This window comes from Oncorhynchus masou, chromosome 5 (genome assembly GCF_036934945.1).
Source record: "Oncorhynchus masou masou isolate Uvic2021 chromosome 5, UVic_Omas_1.1, whole genome shotgun sequence".
In the NCBI taxonomy this organism is placed as follows: Eukaryota; Metazoa; Chordata; class Actinopteri; order Salmoniformes; family Salmonidae; genus Oncorhynchus; species Oncorhynchus masou.
The window spans coordinates 28,462,117-28,476,360 of NC_088216.1; the positions used below are offsets into that span (position 1 = coordinate 28,462,117).

Below are 14,244 nucleotides of genomic sequence, written 5' to 3' on the forward strand. Positions count from 1 at the left end.
TGAATCATTACAAAATATAGAAACCAAGGTCTCGGCCTTTGTGGACCTTTGCCAAAACACACTAATAATCTCAATGAAAAATAGGACCTATTTCTCTGCTATAATTGACACTACCATATTGCCAAGAAAATGTCATTACGCACCACGGCAAAGAAAAGGTAAGCTATTCCTGCAGTTGGCTTATAAATCAGAAATATGGTCAACATTATTCTTTACACTATTTGAAATTAAGATAATGGAAACATGCCAACTAAAGCAACTTCTTAAATCAAAAAATCCCATGTCACCAAAAGATTTCTGAAACCTGTAATTCCATAAAGCACATTTGCAATTATCATCAGTCCTTTTCACAGCCAAGGCAAACCATGAATCTGAAAAGCAGAAGGAAAAAAATCATGACAACCAGAAACAGACACAATTTCAACAAGTTTACTGGAAAGCATCTCAAAAGCAAACTGTGACATCAGGTTGTGATCATCCTGTTACATTGAAAGCATTTCATTTGTATGTCCAACACACAGATGTCAACAGAAAGCCCTTGTGTATAATATGTCAATATATACGTTCTTCGACAAAAGACAGCGTCATAAACACCAAGCAACTTTCCCATTTTTATTAAGAGCTTATACAATCTGGAAACAAGACCGACATCTGCTCAACTACTGACCTATAGCATTGTAAAGGCTATATAAACTCTTATAGAGGACATGTAGGTCAACAAGACATAGATTTGATACACTTTTTTTATTAAACCTTCCAAAAAGTGCTTGATAAACGTTTGAAATGAATAGGGTAAGCTACACCTCAAACTGAAATGGCATGACCTGGAACAAATAGGTCACACTAGAATTGGCCTAGGATTTCTCCATATACATTTTTCTCATTGGACATGTGAAATCAAATGACAGATGTGCCCACATTATACCTCTAACATTTAAAAAGGTACTAGCTTGACATAAATATAGCCTGTCTGACAACGTATACTGTTAGTTCAAAAGTGGATCGTTGAAAACTACAAGCTGTTTGTAAACAAGTAAATGCTGTACACAAGGCATGCAACTCTTTCAAATAGCCTATGGGTGGTGGCTAGCTTCAATGGACTTCCTTTAATTTTGGTCGTTACATTTAATAGACTTCCAACTATATTATATTTATACACATATGCACATACAATCCTGCAATTTGCTTTTATACATTACATAAAAAATCTGACTGATAAATGACACTATAAAGTCTGGACTTTTCCAAATAATTTGATAGAAGATTGACAGAGAGACAGCTGAAGACAATTAAAATCAGAGCCAATCATCTTTTATCTTTGAAGAATCCTTGATCTGTGCTACTCTCCCGGATAGTCACTGTCAAAAAGTTTGTGGTTACATCAGTCACCAGAACCTTCTCCACGTTGTTCATGCAAGGCTTCCAAGTCACTTCGTCTGTTTGGCCCAGGATCCGTGACACAGGGATTTTGGCGATGAGTGAAGGCTTCCCCCTCTGTGGAAGCTCTTCGCTGGGTTGATGCACATTCCTTTTGGATAGGTGCTTTAGGTGTGGAGGGGATAAGTAATTTGAGGGGCATTCTTTAGTCCTGCAGGCCTGGGAGTCAGAGCCTATTCTGTGTGAGTGCAACAAGCCCCTGTCTGGGCCGTAGTGCTGCTGTGTGCTCCCACTAGCCACGGGCCTCATCTGCTTGTGGGGATAACCACCCAGCTCCACCTGGTGCCTGTGGGCTTGTTTAATCCCCCTCATCTCAGACCCCCTCTCTTCACCATCAGACAGGCCCAGCTTGGCCAGTTTGAGTGGGCCGTATGTCGCCTGCTCCTCTGCCCTCCTCTTGTGGGGCTCTGTGGCGGCAGAAGTAGCATTGAAGGGATTGTCCTTAAATCGCAGCTTGGGTTTGGGCCCTCTCTTCTTGGGGACAATCACAAAGCCATCGGAGCCTGGGGGCCTCTGGAGGACTGGTTGACGGTGCTCTCGGACTGGTTCTGGGGGCCTGACCCGCACACTCTCGCCCCTGTTGACGGTGCTGGGTGGAAAGATGGTGGGGACCACGGCCCTCAGCCCCTCTCGGGCTCTGGGGGTGATGACAGGCTCTGGGGTCGGGTAGGTGACGCGTATCCCCCGGACCGCATCGCTCCTGAACTCGTATGATTTGGCTTTAGCTTTAGCTTGAGCCTAAATGGGGAAGGAAACCAGAGAATAACCACTTTTGAATTGGGGAAAATCTTATCAACAACAAAGATGGAAAATTGAAAGTAGGCTATTGCTGATGGCAATATGGGCAATGTTTTTCCACTGCTCCAATTTCAGTGGGTATAATGTTCTCTTTCATAAGGACAGATTTAAAATGCTAGTTGAGGATACTCTTTATTTGTCATTATAGATATATAATACGAGTATGCCAGCAGCTTTATAATGGCTTAATAAATAATGTGCACTTGCAATTAGCAAAACAATGTTATAATAAAGAGTATAATTGTAACAATACATGTATACAATTATAAATGAAGACCGTAGACAAAATCTTCACTTGGCATAATATCCCCTGAAGAATTTACAGGCTACACCAGTTTGTTAGCATTTTTACATTTTCACAATAGTTACTTGTTATATATGTCTTTTCAGCTCAGTTTGAAAACATCTATTTACAGGCCTGGGAGAGAACCTGCACTCTAAATAAGATGCTGGTATTAAGCAATTTCCATAGTCGGCTCTCGGTAAAGCCTGGTGCATTCGTTTGATGACGTCTTCAGAGTTTAAGATTTCATTCAAAACCAATCTCATGCAAACGTTTGGTATTAGCTATAACGGCTGCTTTTACTCATTATTACACGTCAAAACGTAATAACTTTCACCCGTGCCGAATAATCGATGCACGCCTGATTAGATGAATCCTCGCTTTTATAAGCACATGTTATGTGCCACACCTGTAGGCCTACAGAGTTCATTTCGAAATATAAACAATTAACCTGGCATGTTTATTGATCAATTTGGCTACCTATCAATCCAAAACAATTTACCATGATTCGGTTCAATTAGGGTAAAACAAATTGAGGTCTATTAGCACCAGCTTAACTAACTAATTTCCCTAAATACACATTCACACCTCCACAAATACACATCCAGCACTAAATATGATTTTGCCTTAATACCAGTACACAAAAGGTGATTCTCGTGGGAAAACGTGACATCCTTCGGGATCCTTCAAACTCGCACATTCACGTGTTAGTGCAACAACAGCGATTTATTAATTAACCAGATTAAGACCCTGTGGATACATAGTGGGTGGAGACTGGTATGTTTACATGCCACATGCTAGAAATCGTGTCCAACCATGCAGCCATAAATTCAGTAGATTTCATTGCGTGTTGGATGGATTATTTTCAACAATGCATGCATATCAACATAGCTACCTTTAGCAGGAATGTCTTCGGTTTCGGGCCTCTCTTTTTGGGCCCAAAGAGTTCCCTTTCGCGCTCCCTGAAACAGCAAGACACCCATTTTGAGTATCAAGAGAGCGAAGTGCAATAGGCGACTTGCGTGACGGATGCATTTTATTTTGCTGTGCTGCTAACATTGCATGCAATGAATGTACAACACGAACAGGCCCATATCCATTCAATTTACCTCTCTTCGAAAGCGACGAAGAGGCGGGAGTCCAAGATATTTTCCTCCGGTTCCCAAGTGCTAAATCTATGGAGAAAATACAATTGACAGGGGTTAGTTTTCCACATTGGGAAAGCAAGCATAGATACGGGCTAACGTTAGCTAGCTTGCTAACACTGCAAGCGTGCTGCGCTGACTTTGTCACTAGCATATGCCACCTAGCTAGCAAGCGAACGCTACAGCTAGCAGTCAGCAACATCCATGTAGAAGCAAGGTTCTCTTGCATTAAATTCAACGCAACTTACTTCGGTGACCAGCCCTTCCATTTCACAAGGTATTCCATTCGACCCTGCGTGTCATCAGAAATATAAAAAAAGAACGCTTCGTTAGGGAACAGCAGTGGCGCGTCAAAATAGATTATGCAAGTTAGGAAAATGTGTTTCACATACTCTCCTTATTCGGCGTTTGATGATAGATTCGGCTGCGAAAACCCGTTCCCCAACTGCAGACAGCTCCATGTTTACTTCAATCCAGCTACCGTTAACTAAAGCTTGGTGGTGAACGCTAGATATTTTTCTCCGCTGTCTCGCAGAGTGAATTCCAGACAACCCATAATACCCCTGCACAGAAAAGACGTCATCAAAGAAATCATGCGTTGCCTAGGAACCGCAGTTAGTGGAACCATTTAGAGAAAGCCCATTGGGTTAGCCGTTGCTACGTGCCCGCGGTTGCTAGGTGAGTAGGAGGAGCGTCCACTTCTGAAAATTCTTGAGGGGAAAATGGTGGCTTTAGCGCGGTGGATCAATTACTCGGATTATTCGGTCTTTAAAAACATATGTCGCCAGATATTAAACGCAGAACATGTGCAGAATGAAAAGAAATGAACAATGGGAGCAACGTTCCTCAAATGTAATTACGCCAAAGAGGTGAAGGAAAGCAGATAGGATGTGTGCACATTTCAGTTATCAGCTGATCTGTCATACAATATTTCAGTATTAAAGTTCTCTTAATCAATAGCCTACAGTCATGTAGGCTAATTGTATGAGGAGACTAGGAGACAATATAGGCCTAAAGAAAATGTCATATGTCTAAATAGAACATAGGCTATAGATCACATTCATGTGCAATAGTTTATCCTTAGAGCGTCATGTACGCTCGTTTATTCCATGTGTAACTCTGTGTTGTTGTTTGTGTCGCACTGCTTTGCTTTCTCTTGGCCAGGTCGCAGTTGTAAATGTTCTCAACTAGCTGACCTGGTTAAATAAAGGTGAAATAAATACAAATTGACGTTTTAGTTTTGTATTTATGTCTCTTTAAATAAATGGTGTCAATTATAGTCTCCATTCAGTAGGCTATTCGTTTAAACCTAAGCTACAGTTTCCATACAGGTTTGACTTCATTCAACGAACACAGTCGAAGATATCTAAATGTGGGGATCAGAGAACACATTGCACAGTTAGCCTAGTCATAGGTATTTACCTAATTTATAGCATTTAAAGTGTTTGACTAGGCGATTACCATCAAATTATTAGGTAGGATCTCAAATCAAATGAATTAACCTGAACATAAACTTTAGACTAATCGGAAAATAATATGATTATAGCCTACCAAAAAGATGTGCAAAACAGAAATTGGCCTATTGTTTAAGTTAGTGTAGGTCTATGTAGCCTAATTAATTGAGCAGGGCTAGGCTTCATATAGAAAAATAAAAGTTTAGAATAGAGCTTGTAGGCCTATTCATGGGCCTCAATTAATCAACATATTTTCAACACTCAACAAGAGATATATTTAGGTATATAATTTCCACGAATCTGTCACTTAAAACTAACCGTAAAATATTGTCATTTGTGGTCTCTAATCATTCAGTATCGGAAAATGGTCGCTGACTTGAAATAGGTGCTTTAAATAATTAGCTTACTTTCATTACGATCTGCTCAAATAATTAGACACGTGTAATAAATCACGCCATCCTGTTGTTTACACATGAAGCATAAATCAGTCAGCTCGACCTAATACGTTTATCCACGTTACAGCAACAACTGAAGGGGTATGTGAAAAATATAGTCCATTTGTAAAAGAAAGAGGTTTGTCAGACCAAAATAGATCAAATAATAATAATAATACTAATATCCTTGTATTTATCATTATTGTTAATTGGATAGGCCTACATATTTATTGTAATTGTTTATTTATTTAATTATTAATACTACTAATAATTATCATATCATTATTATTGTTATTATCTGTATTATCATTACTATTTCAATATTATTTCTATGGCATTATAGCACAGATTCAAATGAACAGCATACCTGTCGGATCAGAAAAGGTCCATTTCAATCATGTCCCGTGTGTTGAACTATTGTCAAACTTTCAATTCGATTTATTTTTTTGTCAGAGCATTAATTTGTTTATACATGACTTTGCAATGCATTCAACTAATGGTTAAACTCACAACACCAATTGATTGGCGGCAGGTAGCCTAGCGGTTAGAGGCGAGCAAGCAACTGGAGGGTTGCCAGTTAGAATCCCGGGTCTGGCGGGAAGTGAGCTAGCAACCGGAGGCTTGCTGGTAGGCCTATCAAATCCTAGATTCCATTACCTGCTGTTGTGTCCTTGAGCAAGGTACTTAACCCCCCACAACAACAGCTCTCCGGGCGCCCAGTGTGGTAAGTGTGGCAGTCCCCTGCACCTCTCCACAAAACCCGAAGGCCTATATGAAGGGCTTGGGTTAAAAGCAGAAGTCACATGTCGGTTGAACCTTGTTTGCAATTGACCGATAAACTGATCTTCTTAACCTGACAGCTATTTGGCTGATCACACATATACAAATCATTCGCAAATATATTTAATTGAGGACTAACAATAAGATAATCATATCCTCTTGAAACTTCATATTAATTCAGACCTCATCGCCAAGTTCTCTTAAAGAAAACAAACTCCAAAAGTGCAGATTGATTTCCCAAAACGTTTATACATTATGCCTACATTATGAACTAAATTACACGAACAAACTGGCATTAATTTAACACAAACATCATTCCATTTAAGAATATAGGCTTAAATGAATGATAATGTCCTAATTAGGTTGACCTATGCCTATTCATATAAATAAAGATATATCAGATAGGCTAATCAATTGCTGTTAAGGACAACACATGAGTTGAGATGGAAGCACAACTATTTGGCAAAAAGTATATTGATTCAAATCTATCTCAGCTGTCGGCCTTTATTAGGGTCAAAGTTTATTTGCACGTGTGAGGAGCGACAACGTTTTCCACAACTTTGGTATTGGCATTGTCTCATTGCAATACGTTTACATTGTCAAAGCTTGCAAAGATCACGAAAGCCTTCATCTTATACTTCTAGTCTATAGGCTTTTACTCTCTGGGACCATTTGGCCGTCGTGAGTAACTAGTTTAGGAGAAAATTCATATAGGCCTATTATAACATTGTTTCCCTGATAGACCCAGCCATAATCTATTTCAAATCACAGACCTTGACTAATAAACAATACTTAAATACCCTTTTCCGATTGCTCGACGGGAAGGGAGAGAAGAGGTAGGCCTAACGTATAATTGAAAAATCTAACTGAGATAGCCTAATGGTTGTTTCAGTGTAGCATGCATGTCCGTTTTAATTCATAGCGGACCACCCTAAAGCTTAGAGACATGCAGGTCCATGCAGCCTGTAACACAAAGCAAATCTCAAATGCTGACTGCATGCCTAAACCACGAAACAGCTTAATCAGACGCCTATAGGTCAATCTTGATCCATTGGAAATGACAATAGGCTAATGGCAATATTGCGCTGACAGGCTGCATTGGATAAGCTGCAATGCATATGGTTGAAACAAAGGACCCCCTCTTTCCCAATCAATGCATATTATTGCATTGTTTGTTATGATATCAATTAGGCCCATGACGACGTCCATGCAAACACATCAACATCTAGTCAATTACAAGCCATTTCCTAATGTAAATGCTCTCAAAATCCCTGTTGGGATAGAAGCGGTACAAGACAAAGACATGCAGAAAATAGGCTATACGGGCTATTGAACCGTCCCTCATGTTATTATTCGTCATATGCATTAACATTAGGTTTTCATTTTGTTTCTTTTATTTTTCCACAGGCAAACATGATGCCAGTAATGAATTTTGTGCATCGCTTTACCGGAGGAAAACGGGCTGCTGGACTCCTTTTAAGGGGTAAGCATTGGTCTCCGCGCGACTGCAGTGCAGCAGTGGTTGCAGCCATATATGGGTGCATGGTCGACCTGTTAGAAGATTATTGGTTCGCTCGTATCTGGGCAACCGCCATTACCCAGCGCTCAGCAAAGCTAAAAAAAAACGAACATCATGCACAAGGGGAAGAACGAATCTTAATGTATCGTTTCCTATGCAGACACGCGAACACATACTTGCCACACGCGCGCACGCACGCACACACGCATTCTCTCTCTCTCTGTCTCTCTCTCTCACACACACGCACACCATCGCACACATGCATCATGCATTTCAAGTCCTCTGCGCTTATCAACTATTTTTGTGAGATTTGCATAACAACACAACTTCTTAGCGCTAGTTGTCTAAAAGCTTGGCCAACAGATCTCTCATTTTGCATCGGACATAATTAAAATGTCACCTTTATTTTCGTCCAGTTGGTCATTAAAGGACGTCACATCTATAACCAAGACCTTCAGGCTATTTTCATTAGGCCTCTAACCGAGATCACATTGCCTTCCACACAATTGTGCCAACACAAAAGTTCAAGGTTACACTTTTTGTTGATAAAGAGGAGGGATGTGGAATGTGTGCGCAGAGGGAGGGAAAGAGGCATCGGCAACTTCTGTTTGTTTCGATAGAGCTTAATTGTATAAATTACAAGGCCAGTATCTGTGAAAAGAAAAAATGGTACAAAATGTCACTGAGTTTAATTTGATTTACAAACAAATGAAATCCACAAGACCCAGCGCGTTACCATGACGAGCATATTCATAATGTCAATCCTTTCCAAACATCATTTAGAACAATACAATTCCCATAGGAACAATTTACAGAGAATGGAATGTATAGGCCTAAATTAAGTAACATTGGTTGCAAAAGAAACAACAACATGTGTAAACATTTTGAGATGACTGAAATAGACTGCCAAAAGTGATCAACGCTCTCGCGGATAGGGGTGTTATAAAATATATCTATATCTCTATGGTTGGAGGCAACAAGAACATGATTTATCTAATAATGTAGTATGATAAAGCAAACGTTCATAGTTTTGTTATATTGCCACATATACAACACTTGACAAAATGGGTTGGGTTTGTTCCGTTGGCAGGCTGGTAACGTTTTTTACTTTATAGTCTCCAGACAGTTAGGCTACAGATATTAACCTCGTAACATTAAGCTATCTCGTTTATTTAATTGACATCCGTTTCGGTGTTGTCACATGCGCCCATTTTAAAACCTCGATAAAAAAATAAGATGGATAGACTAAAAGAGACAGCCATTTTCTCTCTCGTTCTCCGCGCGTTAAGGTGCCGAAAGCAGTTTTTTTTTATTCGGGGGCTCCGCGGCAATGGAATTAAATAAAATGGTCGAGAATAAAGGCTTCTGCACTGCGATTGTGGTTTAACAAGCCGATGGGTTTTTGTGACACATCATCCCTGAAGTTTCGCAATGAGGCGTAGGGGCTAAGGGCAACTTTTGCTCTCTCGACTGTGCATCTGCGACGACTCTATTTACAGTCAGTCCGCCATGTTGATGATAATTTAACTTGAATTATTCACACTCTTTACACTGTCCCTAGTTGCGTTTGTAAATCTACTATATAAAAAACTGAATGACAAATAGGGAAAGACAGATGATAAATCGGCCACAGGATGAGCTCATTTGTCATATTTTCCCACATAAATTAGCTTAGCATTGTGACAAATGCAGGGCATAGCCTATATAGGCTACCATATAAACCAGAATGTCAACATTTGTTTGTCAACACTGGCAAATAAGTAGGGGACACAGAAACATTGGCTTTATAGACAAAACAATTACATTTGAATCATGCATGAACAAACAACCAGGAAATACACAGCAACAGCTGATGGATTTATGAATGGGAAAACGTTCAGTGCCATTGTAAAATAACAAACAAATATCATCGCTCCAATCCAGTATGGAAAATGCTTCTATAATAAATAGATTTCCTGTGATTTAGCAAATGTGTGTGTGTGTGTGTGTGTGTGCGCGCAGGTTAGAGAGAGGACATGCTGTACTTCAAACAAATTGGACCAAAAAGTATACCAAACTTTAATCAAACTTTTTTTTTTAAATAGACCTAAGGGCAAGGACCCACGTTTTCCTTTTCGGGAGAAATTAATGTCAAAGATGCATGCGAAGTAATTGCAGCAATCTCTGCAATTCGGAAAAAATATTAGACTTACAAAACATGCCATAAAACCCGGTTTTGCAGGTCACTTTGTAACTAGATACCCTGCTTTTTACAATTTGTTACCATGTTGTTCATGTAACATCAAAAGGTTTCAAAATCATTTATGAGACTGGATTGGCAGGGAGAAGAGTTGGCATGAGGAGGCAGATCAAGTTGGTTAGTTGAAGACCGAGATATTTGCAACTGTATTATTGTTTCGCCCTATTAATTCTCATTATTGTGGGCAATGACTGATTTATGAAAATCGGGATTTTTTTTCAGGGTCATATAGCCTTCTTAGGCCTACATCTGATCAGCTAAACATTGCGTCACCCCACTTACAAGGTATAAACTATTTGAGCGTAGCCTATATATTTAATTGTATCGGTATAGTTTCCAAGGTTAAATTAATTTATGAGGAATTATAGGCGGAGTATAAATGTCTTCCTTCAATAGAAATGGTTCAATGACGCACCATGGTAAATCATCTCGATGGAAATAGGCCTGCAGCCTATAATTATATAGCAATTTTAATACATCAATTATGCCATCCATTGAATGTTGTTTTGGGGATTATTGTGCCAACTTCTGCAAGTAGGCTACAAGCCCGTGGAGCCACCCGATTGCAACCAAACAAATGAATATGCTTGCAAATTACCTACATAAGCGACAAAGGCCTCATTGGCTTTATGTGTGTTGATAAATAGGCTTTCTTTCTTCAGTTGCATATAGACAAACCGTTTTATTGGACAGCTTCATACACGTTGTGAATGAAACTATAGGCATCCAAGGTGGATTTTATAGGCCTAGGCTAGAAACTCAGTAATTTACTCACATGTGAACAACAATCATGGATTATGGGGTTGTACCCTGGAAGAAGGTAGCTGACTAAACTCAACTCCAGAGTTGAGTAGAGACCAGGCTTTGTGGAATTCAGCTCTGACTACTTCCGTTTGCCCAAGGTCAATAGAACACTTTTGCACATTTATAAGATGCTTCCCTTGTTCCTATGTTTGTCATCTGTAGTTGCATGACTTTTTTTGTTTACTGAAATCCATACTTTTTCAATAAACATTAATCACATACAACCACAGACTTTTTGCTCATTGCTGTTGCTCTAAAATGAAAACTCAGCACAAATGTGCATGTGCGAATTTAATCCCAACAAGGAAACAGTCAGTGGTTGTATTTGATTAATGTTTTCGTGAAAAGTATTGATTTCAGCGTACAAAGAAAGGCATGCAACTACGGATGACAAACGTAGGTACAAGGTAAGCGTTTCATAATTAAAAAATGTTAAAGTATTGACCTTGCGTGAATAGGTGGAGTTGGTGGATTTTATCAGAAACAACCTTCACCATAGAGTTGAGTTTAGTCAGCTTGGAATAACGAATTAGATAAAATACTGTCCTTCAACATTTACTGTATATACACTACCGTTCAAAAGTTTGAAGTCACTTAGAAACGTCCTTGTTTTTGAAAGAAAGAAGCACATTTTTTTGTCCATTAATATAACATCAAATTGATCAGAAATACAGTGTAGACATTGTTAATGTTGTAAATGACTATTGACGCTGGAAACGACATTTTTTAATGGAATATCTACATTAGGCCTTAATATAAGTTTATCCTTTTAAAAGGCAAATTGATCATTAGAAAACCCTTTTGCAATTATGTTAGCACAGCTGAAAACGGTTATGCTGATTAAAGAAACAAAACTGGCCTTCTTTAGACTAGTTGAGTATCAGCATTTGTGGGTTCGATTACAGGCTCAAAATGGCTAGAAACAAAGACTTTCTTGTGAAACTTGTCAGTCTATTCTTGTTCGGAGAAATTAAGGCTATTCCATGTGAGAATTTGCCAAGAAACTGAATATCTCGTACAACGCTGTGTACTACTTCCTTCACAGAACAGCGCAAACTGCCTCTAACCGGAATAGAAAGATGGGTGGGAGGCCCCGGTGCACAACTGAGCAAGAGGACAAGTACATTAGAGTGTCTAGTTTGAGAAACAGACACCTCACAAGTCCTCAACTGGCAGCTTCATTAAATAGTACCCGCAAAACATCAGTCTTAACATCAACAGTGAAGAGGCGACACAAGGATGCTGGTCTTCTAGGCAGATTTGCAAAGAAAAAGCCATATCTCAGACTGGCTAATAAAAACATCACACAATCATGCATACAATAGTCATTTTGTACATACAATATTGGGGATTGGTGTCCCTTCCACGGGACGGTTGAGCTAACATAGGATAATGCGATTAGCATAAGGTTGTAAGTAACAATCATTTTTCCCAGGACATAAACATATCTGCTATTGGCAGAAAGCTTAAAGTCTTGTTAATCTAACTGCTCAGTCTAATTTACAGTAGTTATTACAGTGAAACAATAACATGCTATTGTTTGAGGAGAGTGCACAATTTTGAACATGAAAAGTTATTAATAAACAAACTAGGCACATTTGGGCAGTCTTGATACAAAATTGAACAGAAATGCAATGGTTCATTGGATCAGTCTAAAACTTTGCACATACACTGGTGCCATCTAGTGGCCAAAATCTAACTTGCAGCTGGGCTGGAATAATACATTATGGCCTTTCTCTTGCATTTCAAAGATGATGGTACAAAAAATATAAACAGTTGTTTTTTTCTTTGTATTATCTTTAACCAGATCTATTGTGTTATATTCGCCTACATTTCTTTCACATTTCCAACTTCAAAGTGTTTCCTTTCAAATGGTACCAAGAATATGCATATCCTTGCTTCAGGGCCTGAGCAACAGGCAGTTAGATTTGGGTATGTCATTTTAGGTGAAAATGGAAAAAAGGGACCAATCCTTAACTACACTGTATTTCTGATCAATTTGATGTCCTTTTAATGGACCAAAAACGTGTTTTTCTTTCAAAGACAAGGACATTTCTAATTGACCCCAAACTTTTGAGCGGCAGTGTATATATTTTAAACTGACCATGGAGGAGATGTCAACTGAAACTAGGAGAGCTTATTGTAAAATAGCATGAAGTTAGGTTACTGTGATTGTGATTGTCCTTAGGCCTATATGCATTTTCCCCAACTCCTTTGACACAACTTAAAGCACGATTGTATAATGAGTGTGACCAACACATATGTCTACAGAGTTCTCTAGCCTGCTGCTAACCTTTGTGCATCAAGAAAGAATCTCAATTCAGCAGGCAGGGCCGGCCCTAGGCATAAGCAACACCCCCCACACCTCCCCAATGTTTTGTTTCTTTGGTGAATTAGTCTAGCCATATCTAAACTTGTAGTAACCATGGTTGAATTACTGACCAGGCACGCAGGGCACGTGCCCGGGGGACCTGACCTCCAGGAGTCCCCATTAATATAGTTATTGACAGTGGTGGAAAAAGTACCCAATTGTCATACTTGAGTAAAAGTAAAGATACCTTAATAGAAAATGATTAAAGTAAAAGCAAAAGTCACTCAGTAATATATTACTTGAGTAAAAGTTTAAAAGTATTTAGTTTGAAACATACTTAAGTATCAAAAGTACATGTAATTGCTAAAATATACTTAAGTGTCAAAAGTAAAGGTATGAATCATTTCATATGAATTATATTAAGCAAATCAGACGGCATCATTTTCTTGTTTATTTTCATTTACGGATAGCCAGGGCCACGCTCCAAACAAAGCATGTGTTTAGTGAGTCCGTCAGATCAGAGGCAGTAGCAGGGATGTTCCCTTGATAAGTGTATGAATTTGACGATTTTCATGTCCTGCTATGCATTCAAAATGTAACAAGTACTTTTGGGTGTCTTGGAAAATGTATGAAGTAAAAATTATCATTTTCTATATGAATGTATGAAGTAAAAGTACAAGTTGTCAAAAATATAAATAGTCAAGTAAAGTACAGATACCCCCAAAAACTACTAAAGTAGTACTTTCAAGTATTTTTACTTAAGTACTTTAAACCACTGGTTAGTCACTCTCACTCATCATATTACATTGGAATAAGACATGGCAATAGGCCACTGAAATGTTTTGCCCACAAGGTGGGGGGGGCCCAACAAAATTTTGCTTAGGGTTACCAAAAAGCTAGGGCCAGCCCTGCAGCAGGCCAGGAAGCGAGGTTAGTACTGCATCTATTTTAACCTCCAGTGCAAGAAGCAAGTCATGCGGTTTCGACAAGATTGTGTTGCAAGACCCCAGTTCATCGTCTTTTGCTCTCCCGAAGACACC

The 14,244-nt window shown here is 39.1% G+C and overlaps 1 protein-coding gene across 1 annotated transcript; it reads right to left on the bottom strand.

The window, feature by feature from the left end:
- Positions 1-415: 415 nt before the first annotated feature.
- LOC135539182 (chromobox protein homolog 8-like) lies at positions 416-4,221 on the bottom strand. Its single transcript, XM_064965018.1, has 5 exons — positions 4,056-4,221; positions 3,912-3,955; positions 3,628-3,693; positions 3,414-3,480; positions 416-2,175 (listed from the first exon to the last, which is right to left on the bottom strand). Exons 1-5 carry the CDS (start codon positions 4,122-4,124, stop codon positions 1,306-1,308), a joined length of 1,116 nt encoding a protein of 371 aa, XP_064821090.1. The 5' UTR covers positions 4,125-4,221; the 3' UTR covers positions 416-1,305.
- Between the last annotated feature and the right edge of the window lie 10,023 nt (positions 4,222-14,244).

Bases quoted from the DNA above. Each gene is read 5' to 3' on its own strand.
- LOC135539182 (XM_064965018.1), bottom strand. From the start codon at position 4,124: ATGGAGCTGTCTGCAGTTGGGGAACGGGTTTTCGCAGCCGAATCTATC. The intron at 3,694-3,911 runs GTAAGTTGCGTT...TTTTCTCCATAG, and splicing joins TGGAAGGGCTGGTCACCGAA to ATTTAGCACTTGGGAACCGG. The intron at 3,481-3,627 runs GTAAATTGAATG...TTGCTGTTTCAG, and splicing joins TTCGTCGCTTTCGAAGAGAG to GGAGCGCGAAAGGGAACTCT.